This window comes from Buteo buteo, chromosome Z (assembly GCF_964188355.1).
Source record: "Buteo buteo chromosome Z, bButBut1.hap1.1, whole genome shotgun sequence".
Classification (NCBI taxonomy): Eukaryota; Metazoa; Chordata; class Aves; order Accipitriformes; family Accipitridae; genus Buteo; species Buteo buteo.
In genome coordinates this window covers 67,516,572-67,530,032 of record NC_134204.1, presented here as the reverse complement: position 1 = coordinate 67,530,032, position 13,461 = coordinate 67,516,572, and the positions used below count along the sequence as shown (strand labels likewise).

The window sequence follows — 13,461 nt, the reverse complement described above, 5'->3', positions numbered from 1 at the left end:
GCTTATTTTGCAAACTAAGATAGTACTATTCTAGATGCATCTGGTATAGTATATTTGAGTGTAATTTAGAGAGCAGAATAGGTTTCTGGGACTCTTTGTTTACATTAAGCAAAAATAATATTCTGTCTGCAATGATGTTAAGCAACCAAGCTGAATATTTTCATTTATTTCTTCATTATATCTACTAACAGAAAGGAAGAAAAAAAAAAATAACCTTTAAGTTGCATTAAATGATAGATACACTGTTAAAAGTATGTTTTAAACTTTCCTCTTTTTCCCATTAGTACTCTTGATTTTGCCAATAAATTTATTGCTGCTTGTAAGTTGTATGCTATTGTTATGGTTACCTGAAGGTTTCCTAATCCTTTAATTAAAATATGGGATTTCTACTGTGCTGGCAAACTGTGCAAATGAAAACTATTGTGTTTCTTGGTTTACAGAAATAATACCAAATCACTTAGTCATAACCAGAGCTCCTGGTGCTAGTTATTTGTAAACTGTTTGGGATTGAGTGTATAGATTATGGCTCTGATCATTCAAATAGCTCTATATGAATAAAAGCCTGGTTCAGTGGTGCCAGTGCAGGACTGGGCCTAATCTGAAAGTTTGTGAAATGTGAGTGCAGTAAGTGAATTAAAAATTAATTAAGCAGCTGAATTGTCAGTTATTTTGAAACAGCTTGAAAAATTTCTTCATGTCAATCCTCACCTGGCAGGGCAGATGTAAACTATCTATGGTCAGGAGCATGGCCGATCTTCTGGCCTCCCATTTAATTCGCATGGGGCACGTCCTGAGCCTGCTGTCACACTCTTCCTTGGCCATGGGAGGAGCTGGGTTACCCCTCAGGTTCACACGGGTATACGGGTGACACAGAGCCAGAATTTGCCTACCCAGTGACCAGGACTTCAGGGCTCAGCATGGAGGGTCCTACATAGCTGCACAGGCACAGGCATAAACTGCAGTGGGTTGATTTATTTCCCATCCAGCTGATGAACTCATTGATAATTTTCTTCTTTATTTTCCCTCTCTTCCTTTTCAGAATGAAACAAAATGCAGATGACCACTAAAATGTTCATAGAAAGTATCAGATTCAGACAGACATTTTGTACCTTTAACAGTATTAGTGTCTATATAGGACTCCTTCAAAGTTAAAGGGCAGAATAACATATGGAGTGTCTATTTAAGATGCTATAAACAATACATAGCGCAAATAACCTAACCAGTACTCCAAAGATGCTGATCACAGCCATTAAGTAAGAATTTTATTTGGGGAAGATATTATTTCTCAAATGCACTGTGCCAGCCTAATTTCTTTTCTCCACTTTTTTACTCTGGAGCTGCTTAAATTGACACTACTATTGAGAAAAATCTTCCTGCAACCAAATATTGTTGCTTTACTTGGTCTTGATGTAGCTTGCTACTCCCAAATAAATATCTAAGAAAAAGGGTGGAGTTGCACAGTTATAAATGATTAAGCATATGAAATATAAAGGTATTAATTTAATGAGGTTTGAATATTAATGTAGCAGTTTATTTTCCACAATAGCAAATAAACTGAAATGAGACTGTTAAATGGCTTGTAGTAGTAATAACACCTGGAAAAAAATAAGCTATAATGAAGGAAGGTGTCTGTTTTCTCTATCTAAATGAAAACAAGCAGCTCTGCATTTAAGAGCAAGACACAGTCACTGGTGTCTTGGTCCAGTGGAGGTGAATTTGTTGAGTTTTGATACTGACTCCAGTTGGAGCAGGACATGGTCCTTAGTGTTTTGGGGGGTAGTTGTGGTTCTGATGACATGGTCTTAGAGTAACACTATGTGTTCAACTTTGCCCTTTGACTCAATTTCAGGAGACATTAAAGGTATTCTGCACAACAGAATGTTAAAAAATAACTTCTGCTTTTTATTTTACATTTTTTTTTTATTATTTTGTGTATACATTTCTATGCCACTACTCATGATTCAGTATTTCTTCTTCCTGATACTTCTCAGACACAAGTGAGTCTGCAAGTGGCAGACAAGCGGCACTGCACAAAAGAGCCTTAGTAGAGATTGAAGGTTTTTTTCTCATGTGCAGGGTTTAAAATTCATTGCATTAAAATTTGAGAACCATGTGAAATTTAAAAGGTTAACATTTGCATTAACTCAAATTCTGTAGTGCAGTTTTACATAATGAACAAATGTTTAGTACGATAAGGGAGGTTCCATTTTCCCCTGAATTAATAGTGCCTGTTGAAGAAAATCGGGAATATCTTGCATTTGCATGGATTACCTGTTAATGCTTCTTGTCTCTTGTTTGCTATTGATACTGTTCTTCCACCTTACAAAGTTCTTAAGGGGTCTACTGAAATTCACTATTTCGGCATGCCTTAAATGCAGAACAGGAACCCAAACCTCAAACAGCAATCAAAAATGCCATTGTATGCATTATCCTGGGAAGAAGCCCTTAGTTTTGTTACTGAATTTCACCATCAACCACAACACACTTTGATAAAATACCAACGATCACAGTAAGCATTGACTAATGAAGCAACCTGATGTGCTTAGCTCTCACATAGGCACTTAGGCCTTTGGGCATGACTCTCAACTCAGGTTGACTTGGTTACTCTAATGGTGATATGTGAGAATTGTTTTGTGTGTAAAACAACTTAAACTTATTGAATGAAAAGTGGGAAATAATTAATTTTAAATGCCATTGAATAAGCATTAGGTCTAAAATTCTGTTCCAGGGAAGGGTTGCAATCTCAACCTCTTTTGCTGTCTCTCTGTGATACCACTAGTAACCTTGAAATTTTTGGTTGAAGAAAAGCTAACAAACATTACTCTTGATCAGAGCTGGAGCTAGAGTATGAGAGAAAGTAGTTCTAGAGGGAAGAAATGGCAATGGATTGTGCTTATGGTTGGGCAAGGTCCACTTTAAGGAGTAATTTTAATTGCTTCCTGGACCAAAAGCCAGTTCTTCACATCTTGACCACAAAATACAGATGGCAGAAATATAAATGCACAGAAGTCTTTTTGAGGACAGAGGTGAATGGGAGGAAATCTGTTAATGAAATCAAACCAATATGATTAAAATGTATAATCACATTTATAACATCTAATAGATTTTTGGTGGTGGGAGGTGGTTACTGAATACATTTTAGTGCAATGATGAAACAGAAGGAAAATCCGTTCTTCCAGGAAAGAACAGGAAAAAAGACAAAAAGAAGTATGGCTTTCTGGTTTTGAGGTTGCCTGACAAAACACGTAGCAATGGAATACAAAAGACCTCATTCTAATTGAATTACAAACTGTGTAATAGCTTAAACTGCACCAGCTGATCTTATGAAGCTACCATATTCCTTGGAGACATGTTCCTTGGATTCTCTTAAGAATCTTACTAGACCAGTTCAACTTTGCCTTCTGAGTCTTTGTGCTGAAATAGCAAGATGTGTAGCTTAACTGCTCAATCTTTATTAAACAATGACTAGAGTGAAGCACAGCACATGGTGTTTGTGCATGTGTGTGTTTAACTTGTATTAATTTGTATTTAGTAGCATCTTTCTCCCTGACTCTGTTCTTCTGGCCTTTGTCGCTTTAGGCCATCACATCCTGGAGCAGTCACAGCCTTATAGACAACTCCTTGTTTAATGGGGATTGGAGTCACTGGGTAGTTCTGTAGAGTACTGCTACACAGTTTGATTAATAAGTTCTGTGTTGATCCTGGGAATACTTATGAGAGATACTTTTTGTATTCGAGGTTTCTCAATACATCCCTGAATTAGGACAGCAAGGGAAAAAGTAAGGCATGGGAGGTTTTTGAGGCTTAATAAAGTACGATCAATTGACCAACAGTCTTAAACTTGCACCAGAGAAGTAAATGACTTCTGCAATTGGTCACGAGGTCGACTTCAGATTATTTTTAAGCAGATTGCCAGCTGTGAATCAAAAGCACATCAAACTTTGAATGACGAATTGTCAGCAAAAGACAGGACAATGTATGACCGCTTCTTTTTTGTGTGGAAAGCTCATGTGGTTTTATGTGTCGTTGTTTTGCTTCAGTGGTCAATAGCACACCAGCTAAAAATATCTGTCTTTGAAAACATATGGTGTTTATATATTCTTTAAATTTTTTCAGTTGTGCTAATCCTAAATGCTTTTTTCTGTTTTAGTTTCCAAAATACTGTTTTTAATAGTTTTTTTTATATGAGCAAAGCCATTGATCTTTCACAAACATAATGATTTTCATTTGTTTAAGTGAAGATTCCTGTAACATTTAAGCATTTGATTAAAGAAGGCTTGCTATTAAGTAACTTAAGTTCTGTATGTCAGAATGTGTAGTTTTGTAACACTGGATCATGTGTCTTACCAAGGGTATTCCACAAGTTTATAAGAAAAAGATTTCTGTTAGTAAGATACATATGTCATCCCTGGGTTTTTTTCCTTTATAATGCTGAATTCAGAGAATAACATACTGATTAATATCAGGCATATCCTGTCACATCAAAGTAATAATGCAAGTTTGCTTTAATAAAGCCTAGTTTAGAGAAATAAGCCTGTCATCTGATGTGTATATGTACATATACATACACACAGATGTATACTGTACATATACATCTGAGGATGTGTATGCATCCCTCTCTGAAAACAAATCTCTACGGTGCAAATATTCTGCATCGCTTTTACATACTGGTTTGTGAAAGCTTGAATTCTAATTTTTAAGCATGAAGTGTCTTGCAGCATAATCACCATAATAGATGCCCAGCTGGACAAAGTGAGAAACCTTGACATTTACTGTGAAGCCTACATCTATTCTCACCCTTGTTGTATCTTGCATCCCATGGAAAGGATGGATGTATAAAAAGTATTTGTGACTCAAATAATGGTGATCTGCAGGAAGGAGAAATCTGAGGTGTGGATATGCTTTGCTGTAGCTTTGAAAGTCTGTTTGATATCCCTCAAGGTGGGGCACAAAAGCAGATGCCATCTGCTTTTCTCATGCAACCTGAGAAGACCATCAGAATGCCGGAAGTACCCTTGGGTTGGTAGGTTTAGGCTGTGCCCATGACATCAGGACCTCTTGAAAGTCTTACTTTTTATCTTTTTAATTTAATTACTTCATACACATTTTTTCTTTTTTTTTTACAGTATTCTGTAACTTCTCTCAAGACCATCCCAGAATTATGTAGAAGGTGTGATTCACAAAATGAAGACAGATCAGGTATGATGCCCACTTCTGTTCACCCATCATTTTCTAGGCTGCTTTTTATCATGTAAAACTTGGCAACAATAGCTTCTTGGCAGTGTTCTGTTGTTTTGTTTTCTCTCATTTTTGTACAGCTTTCTGGAAACATGACTTTTTTTTTTTCAACAGATGTTAGTTCATTAGAAAGAAAAAAGTTCCAAAAAAGGATTTGGCTGTATACAGATAAATGTAGGGCTTCATCTCAGCAGCTCCAAACCACAGTATATGCAACAATTTACTTGAAAACCCGAGAAACCATTGGTGACAAGACGTAATAATGTAGGCGCCAATGAAAAAATGTTGGATACATTTACTACCCATATGGCCACGACCAGTTTGAGGGATGATGTTTTGCCAGAGTCTGAAACTGTATCAAGGATGCTACATGATAGAATCTACTCTAAGGCATACTGTAATAGTTAAGATTAAAGCTGAGTTTTTTAGTTTAATAGTGTAAACTAAATGAAGAATCATGGCATATAGATGAGAACCAGCTGGAGACTTTCCCCCTGCCCTCCTGACAAAAAGTGTATTCAGTGTTGTTTTTCACTCTGTAAATCAGATTAGTCCGCTTTTGTTTTTCTCTTCCTGATGGAGGAGAAATGGATTGGTGAGAGGAGCATTTTTGTTGAGCTATGAAAAGTTTATTGTGCTTTCTGATGTTTTAATTGAACTTTCATTAATGTTGTTTCATCAAATACTTTTATAACAGTAATGGGAGACCTGGAATTTGTGGGATGTTGAAAAGCTTTAAGAACTGTGCTATACTTTGGCAACTTTTATTTCTAGATTTCCTTCCAGAGAGTGGCAAATTTCTGAGGTGCGTAACTAAGTTGAAACTTTCTGAGAGCTACTTCTTCTACCAGAGTCATTAAAGGGCAGGTCCTCACAGCCGTATGCCACTGCCCTTGGCAATAAAGGGAAGAAAAGCTTTCCTTACCATACCTCCTTGCTGTGTTACTGCCCACACAGGGCACAGCAGTGACTGTGCACAAGGTATTATCTGCTGCAAGGAGAGGCAGGGAAGAAGTGGAAAGGCACAGGACCCCTGATTCACCCCCCTCAATTTGCCCTATCTCATTCTACCACAATCTTCCCCTGTCTTCCCCCATACTCTGCCACCCTCCCCTCCATATTCCCCCCATCCTCCTCACTTCCATCCTTGCCCTGCCTCACTCCCACCCCTTTTCTTTCTTCTTCCTACCTTCTTGCTCCTTCTTCCCCCTTTCCTCATCCCTTTCCTCCTCCCTTCTTCCCCTCTCCTTCCCTCTTTCTCACCCATTCTTAGCCCCATTCTCCCCACTCTCTCCCCATTCTCCCATTCTTACCCCATTTCTCACCACCATTCTTCCACCCATTCTTCCCTCATTCCTTCTCCTTCCTTCCCTCCTCCTTCCCTCTTTCTCCCCCATTTCTTCCCCCCTTCTCCTCCTCATTCTTCCCTGCCATCCTCCTTACCATTCATCCCCTCATTCTTCCCCATATTCCTAGGACCATTCTTCCCCCCATTCCTCCTCCCATTCTTCTTTCCCCATTCTCCCCACCATTTTCTCTGCCATTCTCCCCACTGTTTTCCCACCTGTTCTCCCTACCATTCCTCCCCACCATTCTTCATCCCCATTTTCCTCGGTGTTCACCCCATCATTCTTTGCCCATTTCCCCCTTTTCTTCCCCCACATTATTCCTTCCCCAGTCTTTCCCACCATTCTTCCTCACGAGTCTTTCCCCTGTTATTCCCCCCAGCCTTCCCCCCAAGTCTTTCCCAATATTCTTCCCATCATTCTTCTAGACCCTTCTTCTTCCCATTCTTCTCACTATTCTTATCCCCACAATTCTCCATCCCCAACCTCTCCTGCCCGAAGAGGCTGTGGATGCCCCATCCCTGGAAGTCTTCCAGGCCAGGCTGGACGGGGCTTTGAGCAACCTGGTCTAGTGGAAGGTGTCCCTGCCCATGGCAGGGGGGTTGGAACTAGATGATCTTTAAGATCCCTTCCAACTCAAACCATTCTATGTTTCTATGATTTACTGCTTCTCATTGTCACACCCTTCATTGCCCACCCAGTAGCCCCCTCATCTCTTCCACATCCCCTTCCCCCCCATTTTCTCTCTACTGCCATTTCTCCCCTGCCCCTACCTGTCAGTATTAGCAGCTGATCATGTGACAGCAGGGCATTATCTCCTCTTGTCATAAAAAGAGTTAAAGCCACTCATTCCTTCAGCTGCTCCAAGAGCAAGGTAAACCGGAGAAGCAGAGCAAGAATAGCCGCTAAGACATATCATACTGGGTGGTCTGTTCATGAGGACTGCTCCGTAACAGTGGCAGCATCAATATCTGTTTTCAGGAAGCAGAGTGTATTCTTTTCAAAATTCAGATAGTAATCTTAAAGTAAAATGCAGACCAATAGCAAAGAAGAACTGGTTATGAGCTCTTCCTTAACACTGTGCGATATTGCCAACTTATTGTGTAGCTCTGTTGTCTCATGGTTGCCTCTGCAGCCGGACATTTTTCAATGATGATTTTAATTACATCTGCACTCATCTATTGCTTTGAAAAGGGGTTGACAGAAGCAAGTACAGGCATTCCTGGAAGACGGTAGTAGCACTGGGGATTCTGCCAGTGAAAGTTAATTCACAGCTTTGTTTAAAACTCTTGAGTCAAAAAAGACGTTTTTAGCACTGATAATAGTACTGGCAAACTGAAAACTGTACTAAAATCTGTTTTTTCTCTCTACTTCTCACTGATGAGTTTTGGTGAATTGGTAATAGTACTAAAATCTATTTTATTTTTACTCTGCTTAATCACTGAGTAAACATACAGGGCTGAACAGGAAGGTATCACTTTACATCTCTACAGACTTCAGTATCTGAAGTATCTTGAAATGTCAACAGAGCTGCATCAGTCAACATTGTGTAAGGCCCCTTCTGTTGTTTTTTCATAGTTGCTTTTGATGCAGTCTCTTGCCTTCCTCATATCGTAGATGATTAAAAACAGTTCCCCAAATTATTTTTCTATGTGCTATTCTTGATGGAGATATATTATATCATAAATCTTTAGTATGAATGACATTCATGCTATTTTATATCTGTATTCCATTGACAATTTAAGTAGTTACACGTAGAAAAACTCGGAGGTTTTACAAAAAGCTGATGCAGCTTTCTACGTCATACTAACTCCTGCTTAGTTAGAGGTTGCATTTCACCTTTAAAAAAGGGAAGAATGTGTAATTAGAACTATCCAAGAATTATTTTTTTTTTTTAAAGAACTAAAAGTTAAGCATAAGTTAGCCATAGGATTAGATATGTCAGGAGCCTAATAATCTAAAAAATAATTCTCTGTCAGCTTTGTCTCAGAAAAATATTTAGTTCACTAAGACAGTTAAGACAAAATTATAGAGAAAATAAGACTCAACTTTATACTTATATATATATATATATATGTATGCAGACAACCATTTTCACCACCAAGATTGTTAGAACAGATTTAAACCAGACAGTTTCTGTTTGTGGAATTACATTTTTTAATTACATGGCTGATATTATGGAAGTCTTATTATTCATTGTTCACAAATAAATTTAGTAAATAGCCCTGTAAATCTCATTTTCTTTCCCTGTTTCATGTAAACGTTGAATAATATGTTAGTAACATTGGACAGTGTTTGGTTACATTGTTTTCAAATTACTTTAAGCACTTCTAATCCTAGGCAAACATACCAGTGTTTACCAGTCAGTGTGCTTTCTCAAGCATTTCACATAGACCTTCCAATAGGCTTTGGGGGTTTCTTTAACTATTTCTGCCTGCCTGTAACTTTTGCTCAAATTACTTGTTCTTTTGGACGAGGAGAGATCAGAAAGTCTGAGAAAGGATTTCCCTACATGTAGTTTTTCCCCCCTGAATATCCACTGTCACCTCCCTTTATTGGACAGCACTGGCCAGTGATCGGTACCAGTGGGAAGCTCCTGTGGTTCATTCCTCACCCTTTTGCAAGATGTGCATGAAAGTCATGCAGTCAATACAGTCGCAGTGCTGACTCCTCTGTGTCCTTCCTTGGATTTAAGGAATTCTCACTCAGGAGAATTCCAAGGGATCCTTGGAGCCAAAGTGTGTGTGTCAGTACTCCCAGATTACAAGGTAAAAGATATATGACATTGGAGAAAAGGTGTGGGGGCAAATCCTAGTTTATCCACAGTAAAGTGTGATTAAGGGTAACTGTTTTCTCTACCATTAAGCTTCCAGAGAATGATCTTTGTAGCTAGCATAATAACCGCTAATATGGACATTGTTCTTCTTCAAAGATAGAAAATTAAAGAGCGTAGTTTAAAAATGGATCTAACTCATTTTTCTGAAATGAAGTGTCAGCTAGCCTGCCTATTGATTTCCAGCATTGTCTAATGTAGAATGATGAATTGAAACAGAAATCAGTCCTTTATGCTTTTGTTATTAAGCATGAAATTGGTTGCTTTCTTTCTGGGCAGATTTTCTAAGGCCACTTGAGCAAATGGTTCAAGACATCTGTGTTCAACAAGCTTCACTGAGCCATATCGTTGTTGAAGTATATTCTGTCAGCTGTGATGTCTTTTGGTTGTCATTAAATGTATGCCTCAAACGAGGACAATATCCTACTCTAGATCTTTATTCACAGGTTGATAAAAGCAAGTTCATCTTTAATCTCCAGCAGTTATCCTTCTGTACTGCTTTATTCATTCCCAAAGCAAGTGTCATTCAGAAAATTATTCAGAAGATTAGTTTCCTATTTAAGAAAAAGAAATAAATCAGTAAATATAAGATTGCACACAGTTTCTGTCTCAAGGTCTTGGTAGTTTTTTAGCTATAAGAGAAAATAAAGTAAAAATGGATTTGGAGGCAGTGTTATATGGCATTAATTTTACAGGGTCTGTTGTACTCCAGATATTTCCCGGGCAAATATGTCTGAAACAATGCAATATTGATTGGATAATTCCTTGGTAGAATATTGAAGACATTTCTGAGAAAAAAAATAATAATTAGTATGCAGTGACACCTGTGATAGCTATATATAAGCTCTTTTCCTACCTCGTTTTCACATCCTCCCTCTTCCTGTTTTACACATGTTGCGCCAGAATGACCGCTTCTGATTTTTCAGTAGAACTTTACTTGCTACCTCCCTTTCACATTCATAGATCAGTCTGGACAAGAGTAAACCCAATTTATTAATTTTGAAATTATCTTTGCCTCTTCTATATACTCTACTTGAGAAATGACAGCTTTTGTAGTGTTCTTCCTCAAGACAAGATAAGAAAAATAATTTATTCACTGAGGCTCATATTAAAGTTTGAATTACCTGGCAAAGATGCATTGTTATTTAAAAGGATGAATTGTTATTGTTTACCCTGTTTAGCCTTTCTTTCTTCTTTAGAGTGGCTTCAAATTCCACTTAAATGGGAACAAACCTTCTCTGTTCTTATCTGTGCAAGACTGTTTTTTAATTCAGGTTCTGTTGCTATACAGCTTACATTGAAGAACCCTAAAATATACTCCTGGAAGTTATTAATATATTAAAACTGTAAAACAGTGCCACCTTCAGTTAAAATTGTTAAATATTATTTCAGTGATATTAATAAAACAGTAAATAGATATTCAGAACTAGTTTTGATTATCCATTGATATGTAAGGGACATCCCTTCCTCCATCTCTTGGAGCCCCAATATTGCTGCTAGTGTTGGAGATAAATTCATGTTAACAACCACAAGGAATTTTCTAAAAGTTTTCCTAATGTAGACAACACCTTAGTGTCTGTATACAAAGTCAGAATCACAGTGCTCTAAATGGACCTGGAATAAGTACAACTCTTAATTGATTCAAGAATCTCTGCTGAAGACATATCACAAGGAAGAAGTTCCGGCATTTTTTTCAGAGAACAGTAAACTCCAAATGTGAAACTTTGTCTGTACTTCCTGCAGGGCCCCAAATGATTATATAGTGCATGAGCAATATGTCAATACTGCATTTAAAAAAATATTTCACAGGTATGGGCAGTTGTCAATGCTATTCCCAGGCTTCCTTGTTCATGATGATGGAAAGTGAAGTAAGCTCCACAGTAAGTGAATTCTTAAAGCAAGGAGGAAGAGTTTCAGATAAAGGAAAGTCATTTGAATGCATTCATCCTTTGGTAGCAATGGATTCAACCTAACAAAGTTTCGTTTTATTTATAGAATCATAGAATCCTAGAATTATTTGGGTTGGAAGGGATGTTCAAAGATCATCTAGGTCCAACCCTACTTTCATGGGCAGTGACAACTTTCACTAGATCAGGTTGCTCAAAGCCCCATCCAGCTTGACCTTTGAACACTTCCAGGGATGGGGCATACATAACTTCTCTGGGCAACCTGTTCCACTGTCTCACCACCCTCATCGTAAGGATGCAAGACCTTGCACTTGGCCTTGTTGAACTTCATGAGGTTCACATGGGCCTAGTCCTCAAGCCTGGTCAAGTTCCCTCTGGATAGTATCCCTTCCCTCAAGCGAACGGACTGCACCACTCAACTTGGTGTCATCTGCAAATTTGCTGAGAATGCACTCAATGCCACTGTCTGTGCTATTAATAAAGATATCAAACAGTACCAGTCCCAATACAAAACCCAGAGGAACGCCACTCATTACTAATCTCCATTTGGACATTGAGCTGTTGACCGCAACTCTTTGGACGTGGCCTTCCAGCCAATTCCTTATGTGTCAAACAGTCCATCCATCAAACCCATCTCTCCAAATTAGGGGCGAGAATGTTGTGGGGGACTGTGTCAAAGGCCTTACAGAAGTCGAGGTAGATGACATCAGTAGCTTTTCCCTTGTCCACTGATGCAGTCACTCCATCATAGAAGGCATGATTTTCCCTTGGTAAAGCCTTATTGGCTGTCTCTACTCACCTCTTGGTCATCCATACGCCTTCACATAGCTGCCAGGAGGATCTGTTCTACAATCTTCCCAGGCACAGAGGTGAGGCTGACTGGTCAGTAGTTCCCAAGGCCCTCCTCTTTACCCTTTTTAGAGGGTAAAAATTGAAGCCTAAATGGTAAAGAAGCTGCTTCTTGTGTAGTCAGCAAGGGTAGAGAGTACCTCCCACTATTGTGTACTGGGAGTGTCCAAGTACATGCTCTCAAGGTGTTGAGGTAAAAGGCCCCAAACAGTGTCTTCCCTTGTCTCTTTGTCAGTCTGGCACTTTGTTTCCAGTCTTGCTACTACCTGCAGGCAGATGGCATTCTTTCAGCATGGTTACGTCTTCATCATAGCATAACTTAAGTCAGAAGGCACCTCTGAAGGCCATCCTGTCCACGTCCCTGTGCTGAGAGCAGTTCCAGTTACACCAGATTTCTCAAGGACCTATTCTCCAAATGAATTCTGCAATAAAGAACATCACAGCCAGGTTACTTTTTTGGAAGTGTTATTAGGGAAGCAACCATAATGCTCCCATTTCTTTGTCAGCAAGAAATAGCTGTGATTCAACCTCAGAGGTTCATAGACCATTGAAAGATCTATTAGGCATTATAAAGTCAGCAGGTAGTCTTAGCATAGTCAAGGACTCTCAGCTCTGGGGTTCAAGCAGCATGTTCTCCATTATTCACAGTTTTACTGTGGTTTGTGACTGCACATGCATGGAGTTCATAGAAAACAAAGGTTGAAATACAGACAATTTAGAGTTAGCACAGTCTGGATGCAGGTCAGGTCATTAGGCAGAAGCATTAACGGCACTGATGACTCCTAACTATTTGGATAAAAGGAGGTCATCCAGTTTTTCTCCTGGACAGTGATTCAACGCAGTTGACTATAAGATACTGCTCTCCATCCTGAAAAGGAACAGAGATAGCAAGCTAGAAAGGCTCAAAAATTTCATTGAGGGATGTAGCATAGTAATGGGGATCATCTGTTGCCACCTACAGAAGAACAGGAGTGAATTGTGTAGGTGTCAAGTGACCTAGTAGAGCAACATGGACAGTTGCCAACTGATCTGCAAATGATTCAGATCTTTACATCCATTTTCCTGCTTGCCTGTAACACTGCCTGTTGTATGTCCCAGCTGTTCAACAGCAGCATTCGTGACTACAGAACATTGGTCACAGCATAAACCTAAGTGAGTCCATGGTGACGGTGACAGAAACACACTGTTAGAGTTTGACCATTTTCTAAGTCAGTCAGTGCTCTTTGAATGTGAGTCATTCTGGGTTCATGAAGATCTGGCATAGCAACATCTACAAATACTACTCTGC

General features: G+C 38.9%; 1 protein-coding gene across 4 annotated transcripts in view; it reads left to right on the top strand.

The window, feature by feature from the left end:
• The window catches only part of SNCAIP (synuclein alpha interacting protein), a 92,217-nt gene that overhangs the window by 41,743 nt on the left and 37,013 nt on the right, over window positions 1–13,461 (top strand). For 2 of the 4 annotated variants that reach the window (XM_075020305.1, XM_075020304.1), the window contains exon 3: window positions 5,127–5,199. In XM_075020305.1, the coding sequence (XP_074876406.1) occupies window positions 5,127–5,199 (73 nt within the window). Of the gene's footprint in view, window positions 1–4,919; window positions 5,200–13,461 lie in introns of those variants that run through there. The other 2 variants (XM_075020303.1, XM_075020306.1) reach the window with 2 other exon arrangements.